This window comes from Platalea leucorodia (assembly GCF_965183815.1).
Source record: "Platalea leucorodia genome assembly, chromosome: Z".
NCBI classification, from domain to species: Eukaryota; Metazoa; Chordata; class Aves; order Pelecaniformes; family Threskiornithidae; genus Platalea; species Platalea leucorodia.
The window spans coordinates 94,294,623-94,314,678 of record NC_138858.1 but is presented as its reverse complement, the minus strand read 5'-3'; the positions used below and the strand labels follow the sequence as shown (position 1 = coordinate 94,314,678).

Here is a 20,056-nt window from a genome sequence, read left to right as displayed (position 1 = left end):
CTGGGTACGGGGCCTTTCGGGGGTGGCTGGGGAGGGTGGGACGGAGGGGTCCGGGGGGGTGCGGATGGGGGCGGTGGGGGTCCCCGGGGCGGGGGCAGGTCCGGGCGGGGGGTGCCCAGCGGGGGGGGATCCCAGGCGGGGGGCGGCGGGGGCTGTCCCGGGCTGGTGCCTCCCCCGGCCCGGCAGCGCCTCCTCCCGCCCCCCCGCGCCAGGCGGAGCCGGAGCCGGAGCCGGAGCGGAGCCGGTGCCGGGGCGGCTCATTGCGGCGCGGCGCGGCGGCAGCATGGCCACCACCGTGCCCTGCACCCGCTTCACCGACGAGTACCAGCTCTACGAGGAGATCGGCAAGTAAGGGCCGGCGGACACCGGGCACGGCAGCGGGCACGGCCCCGGGGGCGGCGGGGGGCGGCGGGGGGGGGGGCGCTGCCCGGGGCTCCGGCCGCCGCTCGGTGCAGACGTGACGCACCCCCCCCCCCGGGATCGGGCCCCCCCCCACCCCCGGGACCGGCCCTGCCCAGTCCCGTCCCCCCCCCCCCCCGTACTGCCCTCCCCCGGTACTGGCCCTGCCCCCCCCACCGCCCCCCCCCGGTCCGGTGCCTGCCCCCCCCCGGCCGCAGGGACCCCCGGGCCTTACAGCCCCTCCCCGGCGGCCCGGACCCCCCCAGTTCCTCCCACCCCCCCCTCCCAGTCCCTGCAGCCCCCTTGTTCCCCAGGGACCCCCCATCCCTGCAGACCCCCCTGATCTTTCCTGATCCCCCCGGTCTCCCCAGACCCCTCCAGATCCCCCCCAGTCCCCAATCACCCATCCCTATAGACCCCTCCAGTCCCTACGGCTGCCCTTGGCCCTATGGACACCCCCCCCCTTATAGACCCCCCCTTCCATTTCTCCTGACCCCCCAGTCCTCGCAGATCCCCCAGCGCTCCCGATTCTGCCCCTGGCTCCTACAGCCCCCCCCGTCCTTATAGCCCCCACCTGCTCCTATAGACCCCCCCCATCTCTCCAGATCCCCTGCTCCTTATAGCCCCTCTGGTCCTTATAGACCCCCCCGAAGCTCTTACCGACAGCCCCCCAGCCCTTATAGCCCCATCGGTCCTTATAGACCTCCCAAACCCCCCCAGTCCTGATACCCGCCCCCGAGTCCTTATAGCCCCCTGGTCCCTATGGACATCCTCACCCTCCAGACCGTCCTTGTCCTTACAGGCACCTGCTCCTTTTGGACCCCCCCAGCCTCCAGGCCCCCCAATCTCTCCAGCCCCCCCATCTCTATAGACCCCTCATCCATATGTCCCCGCTGGTCCTTACGGACCCTCCTCATCTGCCGGCCCCCATTAGACCCCTTTGGGCCTTATGTAACTCCCCAAATCTGCTACCCGCCCCGCCGGTCCCTATAGACGCCAGCCCCCCTGGCCCCCCCAGTCCTTAAAGACCCCCAGGTCCCCCCTGGCCCCCCCCGGGTCCTTCCAGCCCCCCCCGCCTGTGAACCCCTGGGACGGGTGTTGGGGGGAGACCTCGTCGGGAAGGAGGGGACCCCCCCATAGCGGGGGGACATTTTGCAGGGGTAGACGTGGTCCCTTTGGGGGTATCGGGGGGGGGGAATGTGGTGCCGTCAGCGGCTGTTCCCTCGCTCTCCCCAAAATCCAGCCCATCCTGGTTGCCATGGCAACGTGGTTCCCCCCCCCCCCATCCCTCCGTGTCACCCGCCAGCCACTGTGTGTGTGTGTCCCCACGCCGGGATTGTCGGGGACATCTGCCCCCGGCCAGTGGGGAAACTGAGGCACAGCTGGGAGGGGGCCACGACGGCCGCCCCTCCCACAGGAGCTGGCACCCACCATGTCCCCTCTCCGTGGGGCCATGTGGGGAGGGGACGGGGGGACAGGGGGTGCCAGGCCCTGGGGAGTTCTCCCTTGTCCCCCGGCGGTGGCAGGGTCCCCGCCATCCCGGCCGGCGTGGGGCCCTCGGTGTCCCAGGACATGGGGACCCGGCGCGGTGGCAGGGGACGGCCTGGCCCCCAGCCTCCCGGGGCCCACGTGTCCCCTGCGGGACCCTCGGCGTGGCGGGGCCAGGGTGCTGCCGGGCTCTGCCGCGTCCCCAGCCTGCCTGGGGGGGCCGTGCCCTGCCAAGGTCCCCTCTCTGTCCCCCCAGACGCTGCTCTGACCCCCCCCGGCGTGGGTGCTGCTGAGCACAGGCAGGGCTGGGGCACCTGCTGCCCCTGGGGACCCTGGCGGGCAGGGGACGGGCAGGGACAGTGGTCCTGGGAGGGGGACAGATGGTGGTGGCACTTGGAGGGGCTGCAGGGTGTTGCTGCCCGGCGCGGGCTCGGCCACGCCGTCTCCGTCCCCGTCCCTGTCCCCAGGGGTGTCGGTGGCCGCTGGCTCCCCGTGCCCCGCCATGCCCACAGCCGGGCCCTGTGCCCGCTGCCACCGCCACCGCCGCAACCGCCACCATTGCCACCACCATCGCCACCACCACCATCGCCACTGCCGCCACCATGGCCACCGCCGCCATCCGGGCCACCCGCCGTCCCCATGGCAACGGGCTGCCGGTGCCAGATCCTTCCCCAGACCCCCTCCGTGATGCCGGCCCCCGGTCCCCCGCCAGGCGCTCTCCCCGCCGAGCCCCCCCTGCCCGGCACCCCCAGCCCCCCCATCCGCAGGCCCCCGGCGTGCCTGGGGCGGGGGCCAAGCGGCGTCGGGTCCCCCCCGCTGCCGGGGTTCACCCCCGGGTGCTGAGTCACGGCCGGCGCAGCCCCCGGCCCCGGGGCGCTGAGTCACGGGTGGGAGCCCACCCGTGCCTGGTTTTGGGGCGGGGGGGCCGAGGCAGGCGGGGGGCGCTGAGCCTGTCCCCCTCCCCAGGGGGGCTTTCTCGGTGGTCCGGCGCTGCGTCAAGCTCTGCACCGGCCATGAGTACGCCGCCAAGATCATCAACACCAAAAAGCTCTCCGCCAGAGGTAGGACCCCCCCGTGACCTGTGGGCGGGTGCTCCCAGGGCCCCCCCAGCCCGGCCACCCCGGTGCCCATGGTGACACCCGTGGTACCCCTGGTACCCACAATACCCGTGTCACCCGTGATACCCCTGCCACCCGTGGTGCTCGTGGCAAAGGGTGCCAGCGGGGGGTGGGGGGTGCTCCGTGGGGGCTGGATCCGGCCCTTCCCGTCCCTGTCCTCTCCTGCTGCTCCGCGGGGTCCCCCCTCCCCGCCCCGGTGCCCCTCGGTGCCCCACGGCGTCCCCCAGGGCCCCGCAGCAGCCGCGGTGCGTGTCCCCCGCGGGCTGTGCGCACGTGTGAGCGGGCTGTGCGTCTGCGTGTGGACGTGCACGCGTGTCTGTGTGCGGGCACAGTGTGCACAGGCGTGCATGTAGTGTGTGTGCGTGTGTCTGTGTGCACGCGCGGGTGTGAGCAGTGGGGGTGTGCGGTGCGCGTCCGATGTGTACATGGGTGTGCGTGCACAAGTGTGTGCAGTGTGTGTGCGTGGGGGGGTGTGCTTGCACCGGTGTGAGCTCTGTGTGTGCATGGGGGTGCGCACAGGTGTGTGCAAGGGTGCGTGTGCTTGCACAGGTGTGAGTTGTGTGTACGATGTGTACCTGGGGGGGTGTGCATGGGTGTGTTAGCGTGTGTGTGTGTGCATGCACCGGCGTGAGCTCTGCGTGTGCACACAAGTGCGTGCGATGTGTCCATGGGGCTGCGTGCACGCACAGGTGTGTGCATTGTGTCCTGTGTCATGGGGTGTGTGCACACCTCAGCAGTGTGCGTGTACGCTGTGTGCGGGGGGTGTGCGCAGGTGCGGGACGTGTGTGTGCACAGCATGCACGGGTGCAGATGTGGGGTGTGCACACGTGTGAGCAGGCAGCGTACGGTTGCACTGGGTGTGCGGGTGTGTGCTCCATGTGTACACATGTGTGTGCCTCGGCCATGGATGTGTGTGTGCGCGCACAGGTGTGAGCAGCGTGTGTTTGCTCTGTGTGAGTACAGTGTGCGTGGGGATGTGTGTGCACACACGTGTGCACGTTGTGTGTGTGCACACGGTGCATGGGATGTGCAGGCTGCGTGTGTGTGCACACGTGTGCAGGCCGGGGGGTGTGCCGTGTGCGAGCCGTGTGTGTGAGATCATGGCTATACACGTGTGCACACATGCACATGTGTGCAGGTGTGTGTGAGCAGGTGCACACCCCTGTCCGTGCGTCCGTGTGCCCTCCCTGCCCAGCACAGCCCTCCCCCGCTCACAGATGGGGCTGCCCTCACTCTGCCTGCCCCTGCCCTCACCTGTACTCAGAGGTACAGCCACGCACCCCGGTACACACGCACACACAGGTACAACCGCATGCAGGTACAGCTGCATGCTCGTACAGCAGCAAACACGGGTACACATGGGCACACACATACGGCCAGACAGGGGTACAGCTGCACACACGCACAGGTACACCTGCACACGTGAGTACAGCCGCACACACGGGTACAACCGCATGGATGTACAGCTGCACACGCATGAACTGCCACACACGGGTACAGTGGTATGCACGTGCGCATACGTACAGCTGCACACAGAGGTACAGCCATGCACACGGGTACAGCTGCACACAGGCACACCTGCACACAGGTGCACAACTACAGGCACATGTAACCCCCCCACATGGACATGGACAACCGCACCCGTGTGCACACCCACACACGTGCACATCCACACATGTGCAGACACACCCACGTGCGCACACCCATACATGCACAACCACATGGATGTACATCCGCACACATGCACAGCTGCATAAATATGCACAACCACACAGACGTGCACACCCGTGCACAGCTGCGCACACCTGCACATGTGCAAACCTGCCCACACTTGCACACCTGCACACCCAGACACACCGACACACGTGCCCATGCCCACAGGTGCCGACCCACACCCACGTGCACACCGGTACATGCACGCACAGTCCCCACACGTGCACACCGGCACGCACCCCCCCCCCGCACCCTTGTGCACACCCACGCACACCTACACATGCGTGCACACCCCTGCACTCGCACAACCACACCCAGGTGCACACCCATGCACACCCACACCCACGTGCGCTCACACGTGGGCACCTGCGGGCTCCTCCGGCCAGGGACGGGGACGGGGCCACGGACGGGGACCCCTGGGGCGTCGCGGGGTGGGGACGCGGGGCGGGTGCCTGGCTGACCCCTGTGTCCCCAGACCACCAGAAGCTGGAGCGGGAGGCCCGCATCTGCCGGCTGCTGAAGCACTCCAACATCGGTGAGTGGCCGGGGACGCCGCTGCCACCCGGGGACGGGCTGGGGGCCGCCGTGGGCTGTGCTGGGTGCCACCCGGGGACACGCTGGGTGCCACCGTGGGGGTGTGCCATGCTGGGAACATGGGGTCCTGCTGGGTGTCCCCTGGGGTCCTGCTGGGCAGCAGCCCTGGGACACGCTGGGTGCCCCTCTGGGGACACGGGGTCCCACCCTGGGGTCCTGCTGGGTGCCCCCCTGGGGACGTGCTGGGTGCAGCGCGAGGGCTGCGTGTGACAGAGACGTGTGTGCCACACGTGGCGGCTGCGCGGGGGCCATGGGCTCCTGGGGCTGTGGCTGAGCCTGTCCCTGTCCCTGTCCCCATCCCTGTCCCTGTCCTGTCCCCGCAGTGCGGCTCCACGACAGCATCTCGGAGGAGGGGTTCCATTACCTCGTCTTTGACCTGTGAGTGCGGCTGGGGGCTCGGGGGGTATCGGGGGGTCCCGGGGGGGTTGTGGGTGCCCAGATGCCAGGATCCCGGGGTGACGCGGTGCCCTGGCTGCGTTGCAGGGTGACCGGCGGCGAGCTCTTTGAGGACATCGTGGCAAGGGAGTACTACAGCGAAGCCGATGCCAGGTGAGCCCCCGCGCCCCCCCAGCCCCTCCCAAGCCCCCCGGACACCCCCAGCCCCCCCAGTGCCCCCCCCGGGGGGGCTGCAGGGATGGGGCAGCTCCAGCAAGGCAGGCAGGGGGACACCCAGTGGGTGGGGAGGTGCCCCCCCATTATCGTAGCCCCCCACCGGCTCTGTCCTGCTGCTGGGTGCTCGGTGGGGCCCCCCCATGTCCCGCCCCTCCCACCCCATGCTCCCCCCCCGCCACTGAGGCCTGGTGCTGTCATGACATGTGCTGGGGGGGGCTGGTGGCGGGTGGGGGGCCCCCAGGGCCCCCCCCCATGCCGGTACCGAGCCCCCAGCGCCCTGTGTGCCCGCCGTGTGCCCCTCCCCGTGGTCTCTGGGCTTTCACAACATTGTTTCTCCCCTTCTCTCGTTCCCCCCATCTCTGCCCCCCCGTCCCCCCCCGTGCCCCCCACCCCTCGTCCCCCCCCGTGCCCCCCTCATCCCTCCCTGTCTCCCATCACGCGTCGCTCGGGCTCTGTGCGTGTCCGTGTGTCCGTCCGTGTGTCTGTCCGTCCCACCGCTCGCTGCCCCCTCCCGGCACCCTCTTCCCTCTGTTTTGCCTCTTGCCATCCCACTTGCCCCCTACCTGCCTTCCTGCCCTTCTACCTGCCTTCTTGCCCCCCCACCTGCCCTCCTGCCCCCCCTCCTGCCCCCCCACCCCTTTATCCCCCCTCCTGCCCACTCCCACCCCCTTTACCCCCTCCTGCCCCCTCTCCCCCCTATTCCCCCCATCCTGTCCCCCACTCCCATCCCATTCCTCTCCATCCTGCTCCCCCTCCTGCCCCCCTTTACCCCCCCGCCCCCCGTTTTGTTTTGCAGTCACTGTGTCCATGAGCTATTAGCACGCGTTTCTCCCACCCATCACTTTGCCCCTGTGCAGAGGGAGCCGCAGGTCAGTATAACGGGGGGGGCCGGGGGGGCCGTGCCCCCTGCGCTGCCCCCGCCCGCCGGAGCATCCCGCTTCACGGCCCCCGCTCCCCTTGCCGGGACCCCGCTTTGGGGCTCTCTCTTCCCTCCTTTTTCTCCCCCCTCCCACCACTTTTTTTGCCCCCCCCCCCTCCTTGCAGGGAGGTTGCCCCCCCCCCCCGCCATGCCCCAGCACCCCCAGCCGGGCCGGGCCCCCCCTTCACCCCCATTTCAGCCTCTCATCCCCCTGCTCCTTCCCTCTTTCTTTCTTGTCTCGTCTCCATCCGCCCTCCCCGCACCCCTGTCCCCCCCGTGAGTCCTGTCTGGGGGGACCCGGTGTCCGGGCGGCAGCAGGGCTGGGGGGGGTCCCCATGGAGGGGGGGGCACAGCAGCACCGTTAGGGTGACCCCCATGGCTCCGTGCCAAGGTGGGAGCACCCCTTGATGGGCACCCAGGGGTGACCCCCCCAGGGGTGACCCCCCCAGGCAGGGGCATAGGGGGTGCCAAGCTCAGCACCCCCCCCAGTACAAGATCACTGCTTGCTTTTGTAGGGTCCCCCCCAGGGCGCAGTGGGGTGCCGGCAGCGGGGCAGGGGGCCGGTTTTGGGGGGGGCATAGGTCCCGGGTGCCCCCGGGCAAGGGGGTGCGGGAGGTGGCATGGGGGGCAGCGTGTCCCTGACCCCCCCCGACGTTTGCACGCAGCCACTGCATCCAGCAGATCCTGGAGGCCGTCCTCCACTGTCACCAAATGGGCGTCGTCCACAGGGACCTCAAGGTGAGTGCCTCCGTCTGTCCGTCCCTCTGTCCCTCTGCACAGGGTGGGTCCCCTCCCTCACAGGTCTTGGGGTCCCTGAGTCCCCACAGCCCGGGGGCGCCCTGGCTCGGTGGGTCCCCAAGCCCCCGGCTCCTGGGGGGGTCACTGAGCTCCTGCTGGGGCTGGGGGGGGTCCCTTCCTCCCTGAGTGCCCCCCAGCTGCCATCTTCCCTTTCTGGGGGTGTGTGTGACCTCCCCCCCGGTCACGCCACACTTCTGCACTGAGTTGGGTGCTCACTGCGACCCCCCCGCTCGCATTGGGGTGCGAGGGGGCCGTGAGCTGGGTGGGATGTGGGGACGGGGATGAGCCGGGGGGGCGGCTGGAGCTTGGCTGTGGGGTGGGACATGGGGCTGGGAGGGAGCCGGGGTGACACCGAGGTGGGGCTGGGCCCGGGGCTGTGCCACCCGGGCACCCCCAGGCATTTGGCACGGGGCACCCACAGCCCCCAGACCCGCTGCCTGGGGCAGGGGGCTGCCAGACGGGCAGCACCCACTCGACGGCGGCTGCAAAGCACCCTCTGCTTCCTCCCTCTCCTCCTCTGCCCGCCCCGTGCCCGATGCTGCCCTTCTTGGCACGGCCCTCGCCCGGCGCTGCCGCCGCAGCCGGAGAACCTGCTCCTGGCCAGCAAGTGCAAAGGGGCGGCGGTGAAGCTGGCCGACTTCGGCCTCGCCATCGAGGTGCAAGGGGATCAGCAGGCCTGGTTCGGTGAGTGCCACCGCGTCCTCGTGCCTGCCACGTCCCTGTCCCGTGCCCGCTGTGTCCTGCACCATAGCCACCATGTCCGTGCCCCATGCCCACAGCATCCTGCGCACTGTGGCACAGCCCCCTGCCCACCGCGTCCCTGCCCTGTCCCTGTCCCATGCCCACCGTGTCCCTGTCCCATGCCAAACGTGTCCGTGCAGTGTCCCCACCACGTCCCCTGTGCCCACCGCTTCCCTACCCCATGCCCAACACATCCCTGCCCCGTGCCTGTGCCCCAGTCCCGTGCCCACTGCGTCCTGCCCCGTGCCCACCCTGTCCCTGTCGCTGTCCCTGTCCCCGTCCCTGTCCCTGTCCCCTGCCCGTTGCCTCCTGCCCGCTGCGGCTCGGCTCAGCTCCTGCCCGTCTCCGTCCCAGGCTTCGCAGGCACGCCCGGCTACCTCTCCCCTGAAGTCCTGCGCAAAGAGGCCTACGGCAAACCCGTGGACATCTGGGCATGCGGTAAGAGCCTGATCCCGGCCTGATCCCATTCCCCTCCCATCCTGATCCCCTTCCAGTCCCTTCCTGATCCCATCCTGATCCCATCCTGTCCCCTTCCTGGCTCCATCCTAGTCCCATCCCATTCCCATCCCAGTCTCATCCTATTCCCTATCCCAATTCTATGCTGGTCCCATCCCAGTTCCTGTCCTGGCCCTATCCCAATCCTCATCCTGGTCTCATCCCTGTCCCCATCCTAGTCCTGTCCCCTTCACCCTGTCCCTGTCCTGGTCCCATCCCAGTCCCCATCCTGTCCCTGTCCCCTTCATCCTGGCCCCATCCCGTGGCCAGCCCGGGCTGCGTGCCCCGGCCATGCCACACTCTCCCCGGTGGGTGGATGCTGCCACAGGGGACGGTGCCATCCCAGCAGCACCGGGGAGGCTGGCATGGGGACAGGCCACCCTGGGGACACTGCTTCCCGGGGGCAGGGCTGGAGGGAGCCACGGGGAGGCTGGGGGTCCCTGGCCTCCCCGGCCCTGACCCTGCTTTCCTTCGCCCAGGCGTCATCCTGTACATCTTGCTGGTGGGCTACCCACCATTTTGGGACGAGGACCAGCACAAACTCTACCAACAGATCAAGGCCGGTGCCTACGACGTAAGTCCCCGGCGCCAGGCACGCCCCGCGCTGTGGCTGGCCGGCTTGTTAACCCTGGAACCTACTGAGGGACACTACAGCTAATCACCACCAGGGAGAGCCTGGGGCGGGGCTTTGGGCCACGTCTCTGGCGGCTGGTTGGGGACGTGTGGGGAGGCGGAGGGACGCAGGTGCCGTGGGGCTGCCCCTCCCCAGCCGTCACCCCGCCATGTCCCCCCCCACAGTTCCCTTCGCCCGAGTGGGACACGGTCACCCCCGAAGCGAAAAACCTCATCAACCAGATGCTGACCATCAACCCCGCCAAGCGCATCACAGCCCACGAAGCCCTCAAGCACCCGTGGGTCTGCGTAAGTGCCATGTCCCCGCACCCGGTGTCCCCCCCAGCGCGGTGGCCGCCGGCACCTGGCGCTGACCCCCCTGTCCCCCGCAGCAACGCTCCACCGTGGCCTCCATGATGCACAGGCAGGAGACGGTAGAGTGTCTGAAAAAGTTCAACGCCCGGAGGAAGCTCAAGGTGAGGTTCTTCTCCAGGGAGGAGCGTGGGCTGGATCCGGCCCTGGCCCTGCCCGGTGTTTCCCCACCCGGCACAGCACCGCCCTGCCCATCCCCGGGGCTTTTCCGTGGGGCACAGTCCCACCCTGCCCATGCCCGGTGCAGCACGGTCGCATCCTGGCAGCGCCCGGTGCGGCGTGGTCCCGTCCTGGCCACCCCACGGTCCCATCCTGGCCGTGCCTGCTGCTTTGCCATGGGCCACGGTCCCCTCCCAGCGGTACCCAGTGCAGCAGGGTCCAATCCTGCCCCTGCCTGGCGCATTGCACTGTGCCCTGGCCCCATTCTGCACCCTCTGGTCCCATCGCCATGTACCAGGGCCCCATCCTGCACCCCCCATCCCATCACCGCACCCCATGGGCCCCATCCTGTACCCCGCCGTCCCAGGGCCTCATCCTGCCCCTTCCCTCCCTTCCAGGGCGCCATCCTCACCACCATGTTGGCCACCAGGAACTTCTCAGGTAAGGGGGGGCTCCCGCTGGCCGGGGGGGGCCGGGGGCCACAGCCCCCCTGCCCGCAGCCCCCGCCGAGGCCGGTGCCCCCCTGCCCCTCTCTCTGTCGCTGTCTTTCTCTCTTTCTCCCCCCCACCCCCTAAACCCCCCCCATTTTTTCCCTGTCGGCGAGGACGGGGGCGTGTGTTAGCCAAGGGGGGGGCAGGATCCGGCCCCCCCACGCACACAGCAGCAGGTAGTGCCCGGTCCTCGTGTCCCCCCCACCCCACTCCGGTGGCTGGCGGATGGGGGGGGACACGGGGAAGGGGGGGGATACGACGGAGCAGCGCCAGCCACCCCCAGGCCTGAGGCCGGGGTGATGGGCACCCCAGGACTTGTTGGGGGGGGTGGGGGTGTGGGAAGGTGGGGGTCCTGGCTGCAGCCCCCCCCCACCTGCCCCCCCCTCCCCTAACAGGAGCTCTGCTCCCTTTCTCTCCTCTCTTCTCTCTCTCCTGCCCGTCTCCTGCCCGCAGTGGGCAGACAGACCACCGCTCCTCCGACCATGTCGGCGGCCGCCGCCGGGGCCCCCCTGGGGCTGGTGGAACAAGGTAGACGCATCCGCAAAGGGCCCCCCCGGCCCCCCCGGCCCCGCTTGGTTTCTGTGTGTCCCCCTCTCCTTCCAGATCCTTCGTCCCCATGTCCCCCCCAACCCCAGCCTCTTCCTCACCCCCCCCAACGGGTTTCGGGTGCCCTCCTCGGAAATCGGAGCGCAAGCATGGCCCCCCCGCATTGCTCCCCCCACACCCCCCCTGCATCCCCCAGCCTCTTCCCCTCCCCATGGGGATGGAGAGATGCCACTGTCCCCCCCCGCTGTCTCCCCCCGGCTGGCCCCGGGGGGGGCTCTGCAACCCCCCACATCGCTTGCCCCCCACCCCATCATCCCGGGGGGGCAGTTTGTGCCCTGCTGTGGGCCCTGGAGGGGGACACACTGTGGTGGCACCCCCAGGGGACACCCGGGGACCCCGCCTGGGTCAGCAACGGGGAGCTGGGGGGGGAAAGGATAATTTTAGGGTGCCCCCCCCATTGCTCCCACCCCATGGCACTGTCCCCCCCCACGCACACGGGGGGGGCACACCGGTGCATGGAGGGGGGCAAACCGGCCGCATGCCCCATGCCCCCGCCGTGTCCCCCCCGTGCCCCCCTGCACGCCCCCCCAGCATGTGCGCCCCTCCCCGCATGCCCCCCCCCGCACGGCTTCCGAGAGCTGCAGCCGGTGTTCGTGGCGCCGCGGAACACTCGGCGGGTCTTAAACCGTGCCCCCCAAAGGGCTACAGCTGCCCCCCCGCCGGGCATCCCCCCGGCCCCCCAATTCGGCTCTGGTTTAAACCCCCACCTCTCAGCGCCCGCCTGCTTTCAGAGGAGGGACCGGGACCCTTGGGGACACCCCACCAGGGACCCCCGTGGGGACATGGGTCCGCGGGGGGGGGACAGGGGTGTCCCCTTCCCCCCCACTCCCACCCCCCCTTTGGGTGCTGCTCCATGCCACCCTGCTGTCACCGGACTTGTCACCGCACAGCCCCTGGCACCCGATGATGCCGGCAGGGGGGTCCCTGAGCTTGGAGGAGCGACGAGGATGCTCGAGGTGACGCCCCCCCCCCACGGCCACTTGTGTCCCCCCCAGGTCCCCGTTCCCCCTGCCCCTCACTGGCCAGAGATCTCGATAGCAGTGACAGATGCTCCCCGCCCCGTCCTCGTCCCCTCCAGGGTGACACGGGGGGGGCACAGGGGGCCGCCCCCCCCCCGGACTCAACTCATCTTTTTTATGTTGTTTTTTTATGTTTTTCCCTTTTTCCTCCTTTCCCGCCCCGTTTCTCTCTCACCCCCCCTCCTCTCTCTCTCGCTTTCCTCTCTGCATTTCTCTAAGGTAAGCCAGCTCTGCCCCCCCCCCACGGGGGGGCCACCAGGATGGGGACACCCCCAGGTTGGGGACACCCCAGGACGGGGACACCCCCCTCCCAGCGTGTGTGTGTCCCCCGACGCCGGGGTGGCGGGTGCTGCCGGCACCCGGGGGGCATCGGGGTGGGGGGCTGGGGTGGGTGGGTCAGGGCGGGGGGACACGCGGTGTCCCTTGTCCCCAAGGGAGGGGACAGCCGCTGATGCTCTCTCCCCCCCGCAGCAGCTAAGAGCTTACTGAACAAGAAGGCGGACGGCGTGAAGGTGAGGGGCCGCGGGGGGGCCGTGGGGGGGCTGCCCCCCCCGTGCCGCTGAGCCCCCCACTTCTGTCCCCCCCAGCCTCAGACCAACAGCACCAAAGGCAGCGCCGGCGTCACCAGCCCCAAGGGGACGCTCCCGCCCGCCGCCCTGGTAGGTGACCCCCCACCCGCACCCCCCGCACCCCCACCCCGGCCGGATCCATCCCGCCAGCCCATCCCATCCATCGCCATGCGCCCCTGATCCCTGCCGCCTCGTCCGGCTGTCTGTCCGTCTGTTGGTCCCTGGTGTCGCTGGGGATAGGGGGGTGACGTGGAGAGGGGGGGTGCAGGATACGGGCATGGGGGTGCCACTGCCACAGGGACGTGAGGTGGGTGCAGGAGACGGGCGCGGAGATGTCCCTGCCATGGGGACAGCGAGGTGGGTGCAGGAGATGGGCACGGGGGTGCCCCACCACGAGGACAAGGCAGGTGCAGGCGATGGGCACAGAAACGTCCCTGCCGTGGGGACAGCGAGGTGGGTGCAGGATTCAGGGATGCCCCACCATGAAGACAAGGTGGGTGCAGGACAGGGGCACGGGGACCCCACCACGCGGGCGCAGGATGCGGGCACAGGGAGGGGGATGCTGGCCGGGAGCCTGCCGGGAAGGTAAGCGCGGCGTACGGCGCGGGGCTGCCCCGGCAACGCGGACGGCGAGGTGGGTGCAAGGGTACGGGCCCAGGGATGCCCCGCCAGCACAGGGAGGGCAGGACGCGGCCGTGGGGATGCGTGGCTGGTACGGTAAGTGCGGGATACGGGCAGGATGCCTGGCCAGCGCAGGACACGGGCGCGGGGACGCCCAGCCGGCACAGTGAGTGCGGGACGTGGGCCTGAGGCTGCCGGCCGGTACCAGGAGTGCGGGATGCAGGCAGAGGGGTGTCCAGCCCACCCGGCGAGTGCAGGATACGGGCACGGGGCTGCCCTCCACGACCCGGCCGGCTCCTCCTCGGCTGTCCACGGGGGTCCCGCTGCGGCTCTCTTCCCCTGCTCTTTCCCCCCGCCTCCGTCTTTCTGTGAATTAAACCATTTGGCTTTCGCTGGACTAATGACTCTCTGCTTCTCTCCCCCCTCTGCCCCTCCCCGAATCCGGTCTGGGTCTCTCTTCGCCCCCGTCCGCGTGCCGCTCGCTCCGTCGTCCCCCACTCCGTTGTCCCCCCCCGGGCTCTCGCTTTCTCCCCCCCCCCCGCCTCTGTCTCTCTCCCTTCTCCCATAGGAGCCTCAAACTACCGTAATTCATAACCCCGCGGACGGCATAAAGGTATTGCTGCCTCTCTTCCCTTCTCGCCTCGCCCGTGATCGTTAGCCCCCGGGGTCGTTTGGGGCCCCGCTTTCCGCCTCCATCCCCCCCTCAGCATCAGCCATGGCGCGGGGTGGGGAGGGGGCTGACGTGGCGCTGGAGCGGATGAGGATCGCGCACGGGGCGCGGTGACGGCGGGGGCTTCCCCCTACCGCAGCGTCCGGCATCGCCGGGGTCCTGCCGAGCCCCAGCCGGGCTCATCCCTGTCTCCATCCCCGGCTGGGCCGGATTCTGACCCTCTCTGTTTGTGTCTCTCCCCCTGCACCGCCGCCGTCCCGCTGGCAGGAGTCGTCCGATAGCACCAACACCACCATCGAGGACGAGGACACGAAAGGTGACGGGGGCGCGGGAGGGCTGCGGGGCGGGGCTGGCAGTGGGGCGCATTGGGATGCACTGCGAGGGTGCTGGGATGCACTGCGAGGGTGCTGGAATGCACTGGGATGGAGCTGGGATGCACTGGGAGGGTGCTGGAATGCACTAGGATGGAGCTGGGATGCACTGGGATGGAGCTAGGATGGAATGGGATGCACTGTAATGGCACTGGGATGCAGTGGAATGGCTCTGGGATGGCACTGAGGTGCATTAGGGTGCACTGAGATAGACTGAGATGGCACTGGGATGCACTGGGGTGGCATTGGGATGCACTGAGATGGCACTGGAGTGGACTGGGATGCATTGAGATGCACTGTGTCGCACTGGGATGCAGTAAGATGGCACTGGGATGCACCATGAGGCACTGGAATGACACTGGGACACAGTGGGATGGTACCAAGATGACTTGAGATGCACTGGAAAGGCAGTGGGATGCACTGGATAGAACTAGGCTGTACTGGGATGTATTGGGATGCACTGGAATGGCACTGGGACACAGCAGGATGGCATTGAGATGCAGTGGGATGTCACTGAGATGCACTGGGACAAACGAGTGTAATGATATACTCTGGAATAGCACTGGGATGGAACTGGGCTGTGTTGGAATGACACTGGGATGCACTAGGATGCAATAGGATGGCACTGGGACATACTGGAATGGAACTGGGCTGTGTTGGAATGCACTGGGAAACACTGGGATGCACTAGGAAGGCGCTGGGATGGTGCTGAGATGCACTGGGACACACTGGGATATAGCGGAGTGGCACCGAGATGCATTGGAATGGCACTGGAACACATTAGGGTGACACAGGGATGGACTGGGATGCACTGGAATACAGTGGGATGATACCACGATGAACTGAGATACACTGGAATGGCAGTGGGATACACTGGATGGAGCTGGGGTGTACTGGAATGCACTAGAATGGTACTGGGATGCACTGGGAAGCAATAGGATGGTACTGCAATGCACTGGAATGGAACTGGGATGTATTGGGATGCACTGGAATAGCGCTGGGACAATCTACTACACACAGCAGATTGGCACTGAGATGCAGTGGGATGTCGCTGGAATGCACTGGGACAAACTGGAGTGTAATGATATGCTGTGGAATAGCGCTGGTACATACTGGGCTGGAACTGGGCTGTATTGGAATGCAGTGGAGTGGCACTGGGATGCAGTAGGATGGCACTGGGATGCACTGGGGTGGCATTGGGATATAGTGGAGTGGGCTGCATTGGAATGGCACTGGAACACACTGGGATTGCACTGAGATGCACTGGGACACACAAATTCAACAGCATGACGCTGGGATGCACTGGGATGGAACTGGGGTGAACTGGAATGCTTGGAATGGCACTGGGACACAGTAGGCTGGCACTGGATTGCATTAAAATGCAGTGGGATGGCCCTGAGATGTACTGGTGTAAACTGGGGTGTATTGGGCTGCATGGGAATGGTACTGGAACATGCCAGGATGTAACTGAGATGTAGTGGAATGCACTGGAATGTACTGGGGTGTCACCGGGATGCAGTCCACTAGGGTGGAACTGGGGCATACTGGAATGCACTGGGATGTAATGGAGTGCACCGGAGCGGCACTGGGATGCAATAGGATCGCACTGGGATGTGTTGTAATGCACTTGCATGGGTCTGGGATCTATTGTAATACACTGGGATGGTACTGGGATGCACTGGAATGGCACTGAGCCACAGTGGGATGGCACTGGGAGACACTGGTATGGAACTGGATGTATTGGGATGCACTGGAATGGCACTGGAATATACTAGGACATGCTAGGGTAACGCTGGGATGCACTGGGCAGCACTGGGACATGCTGAGCTGGCGCTGGGAGGGCACTGGGCAGCACTGGGACATGCTGGGAGGGCACTGGGCAGCACTGGGACATGCTGAGCTGGCGCTGGGAGGGCACTGGGCAGCACTGGGACATGCTGGGAGGGCACTGGGCAGCACTGGGACGTGCTGAGCTGGCGCTGGGAGGGCACTGGGCAGCACTGGGACATGCTGGGACGGCACTGGGCAGCACTGGGACATGCTGGGAGGGCCCAGGACGCCGGCTGGGCCGTGGGGATGCAGAGACCGGTGCGGCAGAGCTGCGGGGCCTGGGCGTGTGGAGGTCCCTGTGTCTGTCCCCATGGTCCATCTGTCTGTCTGTCCCCGTGGCCCATGGATCTGTCCCCATAGTCTGTCCTCAAGGTCTGTATGTCTGTCTTCACGGTCTGTCTGTCCTCATGGTCCGTCTGTCTGTCCCCATTGTCTGTGTCTGCTCCGCGGTCCATGTGTCTGTCCCCATGGACTGACTGTCTGCCTGTCCCCATGGTCCACGTGTCCGTCCCTGTGGTCCGTCTGTCCGTCCGCATGCCCCCTCCACGTCCCTTCTCCACCTCCCGTCCCCCCGTGTCCGTCCCGCCAGCGGGTGTCCGTGTGTCCATCCCTCTCCCGCCCCCATCCCCGTGTCCCCCCCGCCCCAGCTGACGCTGGCTCTGCCCCCAGCCCGCAAGCAGGAGATCATCAAGATCACGGAGCAGCTCATCGAGGCCGTCAACAACGGGGACTTCGAGGCCTACGCGTGAGTGGGGCCCGCGGGCGGGGCCGGGCGGGGCCGGGCGGGGCCGGGCGGGGCCGGGTGGGGCCGGGTGGGCGGGGCCGGGCGGGGCCGCTGCTCACCCACTGCCTTGCAGGAAGATCTGCGACCCGGGGCTCACCTCCTTCGAGCCCGAGGCCCTGGGCAACCTGGTGGAGGGCATGGACTTCCACCGCTTCTACTTCGAGAACTGTGAGTGCCCTGCCCTGCCCGCCCCTGCCCGCCCCTGCCCGCCCCTGCCTGTCCCCTGCCCGCCCCTGCCTGTCCCCTTCCCGCCCCTGCCCGCCTGGCTGTCCATCCTCCCGTCCCTTTGTCCTGCCTGGCCACAGCCCTCCCCCTGCCTGTTTGCCTTACCTCTCCCTGTCTGCCCCCCTGCCTGCCAATCTTGCCCATCCCCTGCCCTTTTTCTGCCTGTCCATCTGTCCGTCCAAACTTCCCAACCCCTGCCTAGCCTCTGCCAGTCTCGCCCAGCTCCTGCCTGCCTGCCTGTCCCCTGCTTGGTCCCTCTGTCCGTCCATCCTGACCATCCCCTGCCTGTCCTTCCTGTTCCCCTGCCCGGTCCCTCTGTCCGTCCATCCTGACCATCCCCTGCCTGTCCTTCCTGTTCCCCTGCCCATCCCCTGCCTGGCCACTGCCTGCTGCCCTGCTTGTCCTGCCTGTTCCCCATCTGTCTCTCTTCTGCCTGTCTGTCCTGGCTGCGTGTCCATCCGCCCATCTCTGCCTGCTGTCTGTCCTGCCTGCACCCTCCCTGTCCATCCTGCCTGCCTGCCTGTCCATCCACCCACCTAGCCTGTCTGTTGCCTGCCTGCCCATCCCGTCTGCCTGCCTGTACCCTCCCTGCCTGCACATCACGCCTGCCTGTCCATCCTGCCTGCCTCCCTCTATCCCTCTCCGCCTGCCCATCCCCGTGCCCGCTTGGCCGTCCATCCGCCTGCCCCGCCACCATCCCTGCCCGCACCCCTGCCCGTTCCCCTGCCCGCCTGACGGCCGCCTCCCGGCAGTGCTCTCCAAGAACAACAAGCCGATCCACACGACCATCCTGAACCCCCACGTGCACGTCATCGGGGAGGACGCCGCCTGCATCGCCTACATCCGCCTCACCCAGTACATCGACGCCCAGGGCCGGCCCCGCACCAGCCAGTCGGAGGAGACCCGCGTCTGGCACCGCCGCGACGGCAAGTGGCAGAACGTCCACTTCCACGGCTCGGGGGCCCCCGTCGCCCCGCTCCAGTGAAGGTGAGCGCGGGATCGGGGCGAGAGGGGTGCTGGGGTGCCCCGGTTCTGGCTCACAGGGGTCCCCCGTCCCGGCAGAGCTCGCGGTGGCTGTCCTGGTTCCAGCCCGACGGAGACGGCGATGGGAGCCGAGCCGGCAGCCGGAGCTGCGGCCCTGAAGCACGCGTCCGCATGCCTGTCCCCCCTCCGCCCCGGCCCCTGCTCCTCCCCCCTCCAGTGCCTGTGTTTGCAGAAAACAAAAAGACAAAAAAAAAAAAAGCCAAAATGACATCAACAACAAAAAAAGGCAAAAAAAAAAAAAGGGGAAAAAAGACCCAACCCAACCCCAACCCAACCCCACACACCCAAAAACCAACCCAGCCGCTCGGCCACAGGCGGGGGGGGCTGGGGGGACGCCCCCACGGCCAGACCCCCCCTCTCTGCCCGTCTCCGCCCGGGGGGGTCTCCTGGCTGGCGGGGGGGCGGTCCCGACCCCCTCCCCGGCTCTGCTTGTGGCGTTTCGCTGTTGCTGGTGGTGGATGTTGTTCTTGGACTCCGCTTTCGCTCTTTCCCTCCCCAGCCCCTGTACATAGAGAGAGCTCTTTATTTTTGAATTCCCACGGGGGGCCCCGGCCACGGGGTGCTGCCGGGTGGTGAGCGAGGTGGCGGGGGGAGGGACCCCCCCCAAAGTCCGGTGCTGCCCCCGGAGCGACGCCCGCGGGGGACCGAGGCTGATCCCGGGCGCACGGTGGGCGCCTGTGGGAGTGTCCCCCGACGGGCACCCCCGTGTCCCCATCCCGGTGACAAAGCCCGGGCACCCAGCACCCCGTTTCCCCCTCCCCGGGCAGGCGGGTGGCTGGGTGCCGGCGACGGGTGCTGGTGGGTTTTGGCAGAGGGGAGGTGGGTGCCACGGAAGGGGGCTGGAGGGCGGCGGGGGGGCTGCGGCCCAGGCGGCGGGGATCGGGGCGGGGGGATCGGGGCGATCCAGCCAGCACTGACGCAGCATCGAAAGCACTTTAGACTAAGAGAACGGGTCTCTTAGGGGGCACAGGCTGCTCCGCCGGGTGCCGGGGCTCCCCCGCCGCTCCCCCCACGGCCCAGGGGCACTGGGCAGCGCTCCCGGCTCCGGCCGAGGGCGTTGGCTCCCCTCCTGCGCCCCTTCCCCCCGGCCAGCGCTCGGGGGGCCCCGGCTCCCCTCACTCCCCTGCCCCGGGGAGGCATCACCCCGCTCCGGGCGCTCTGCGGCTCGGCCACGCGTGTTCCCCGGGGCTTCCCCTTCCTCCATCTCTGCGTCCGGAGGCGCCGTGTGTTGCTGGGGGCTGTTTTTGGCTGGGGGGGGTGCGGGGCGGGAGGGCCGGGGGATATTTTTTCTTTTTTAAATTATTATTATTTTTTTCTGCATGCCCTTTGCGCGGGAGCAAACCTCGGGCGCTAACGCTGTATGTCGAGGAGCTGAGCTGAGCTGTTACTGTCCCATGAATGCTGGTGGATCGTTGCCAAATTTTTCTCTTCTCCCCCCCTTTTCTCTCATTCTTTTTCCGTCCCCCCCGGCATATCTCCCCCCCGCCCCAAACCCCTTCGTCTTTTCTTTCTGAGCCTTGTAAGTGTAAAAGATGACTCTGATTTCGTTTTTGTCTCGGGAAAACTGCAAATAAATTATGAGGAAAAAAACAACTGACCAAAAAAAAAATAGCCGGAGGGCAAAGGCTGAGTCAATCTGTACCCGCCGGTTCGCCCCGCGGACGCCCCGTGGCCATTCCCGGCCCCGGCTCGATTCCCGACCCGGGAAGGCACAAGGAGAGTCGGAGCCGGGCTACAACCGCCAAAGACAACTTTATCCCTGCCCGGCCGGTGCGGCCAGCGGCACAGAAACGATAGGCAACACCG

General features: G+C 67.9%; 1 protein-coding gene across 1 annotated transcript; it reads left to right on the top strand.

Moving 5' to 3' along the window:
• Positions 1 to 283: 283 nt before the first annotated feature.
• On the top strand, positions 284 to 18,405 carry LOC309603040 (calcium/calmodulin-dependent protein kinase type II subunit beta-like; the record flags this gene model as incomplete). Its single annotated transcript, XM_082337381.1, has 21 exons — positions 284 to 348; positions 2,854 to 2,948; positions 5,194 to 5,253; positions 5,636 to 5,690; positions 5,796 to 5,861; positions 7,509 to 7,581; positions 8,223 to 8,325; positions 8,737 to 8,820; positions 9,357 to 9,451; positions 9,676 to 9,798; positions 9,882 to 9,965; positions 10,419 to 10,461; positions 10,965 to 11,039; positions 12,608 to 12,648; positions 12,724 to 12,795; positions 13,895 to 13,939; positions 14,264 to 14,312; positions 16,867 to 16,942; positions 17,055 to 17,149; positions 17,959 to 18,193; positions 18,269 to 18,405. 20 exons carry the CDS (start codon positions 284 to 286, stop codon positions 18,189 to 18,191), a joined length of 1,632 nt encoding a protein of 543 aa, XP_082193507.1. The 3' UTR covers positions 18,192 to 18,193; positions 18,269 to 18,405.
• Between the last annotated feature and the right edge of the window lie 1,651 nt (positions 18,406 to 20,056).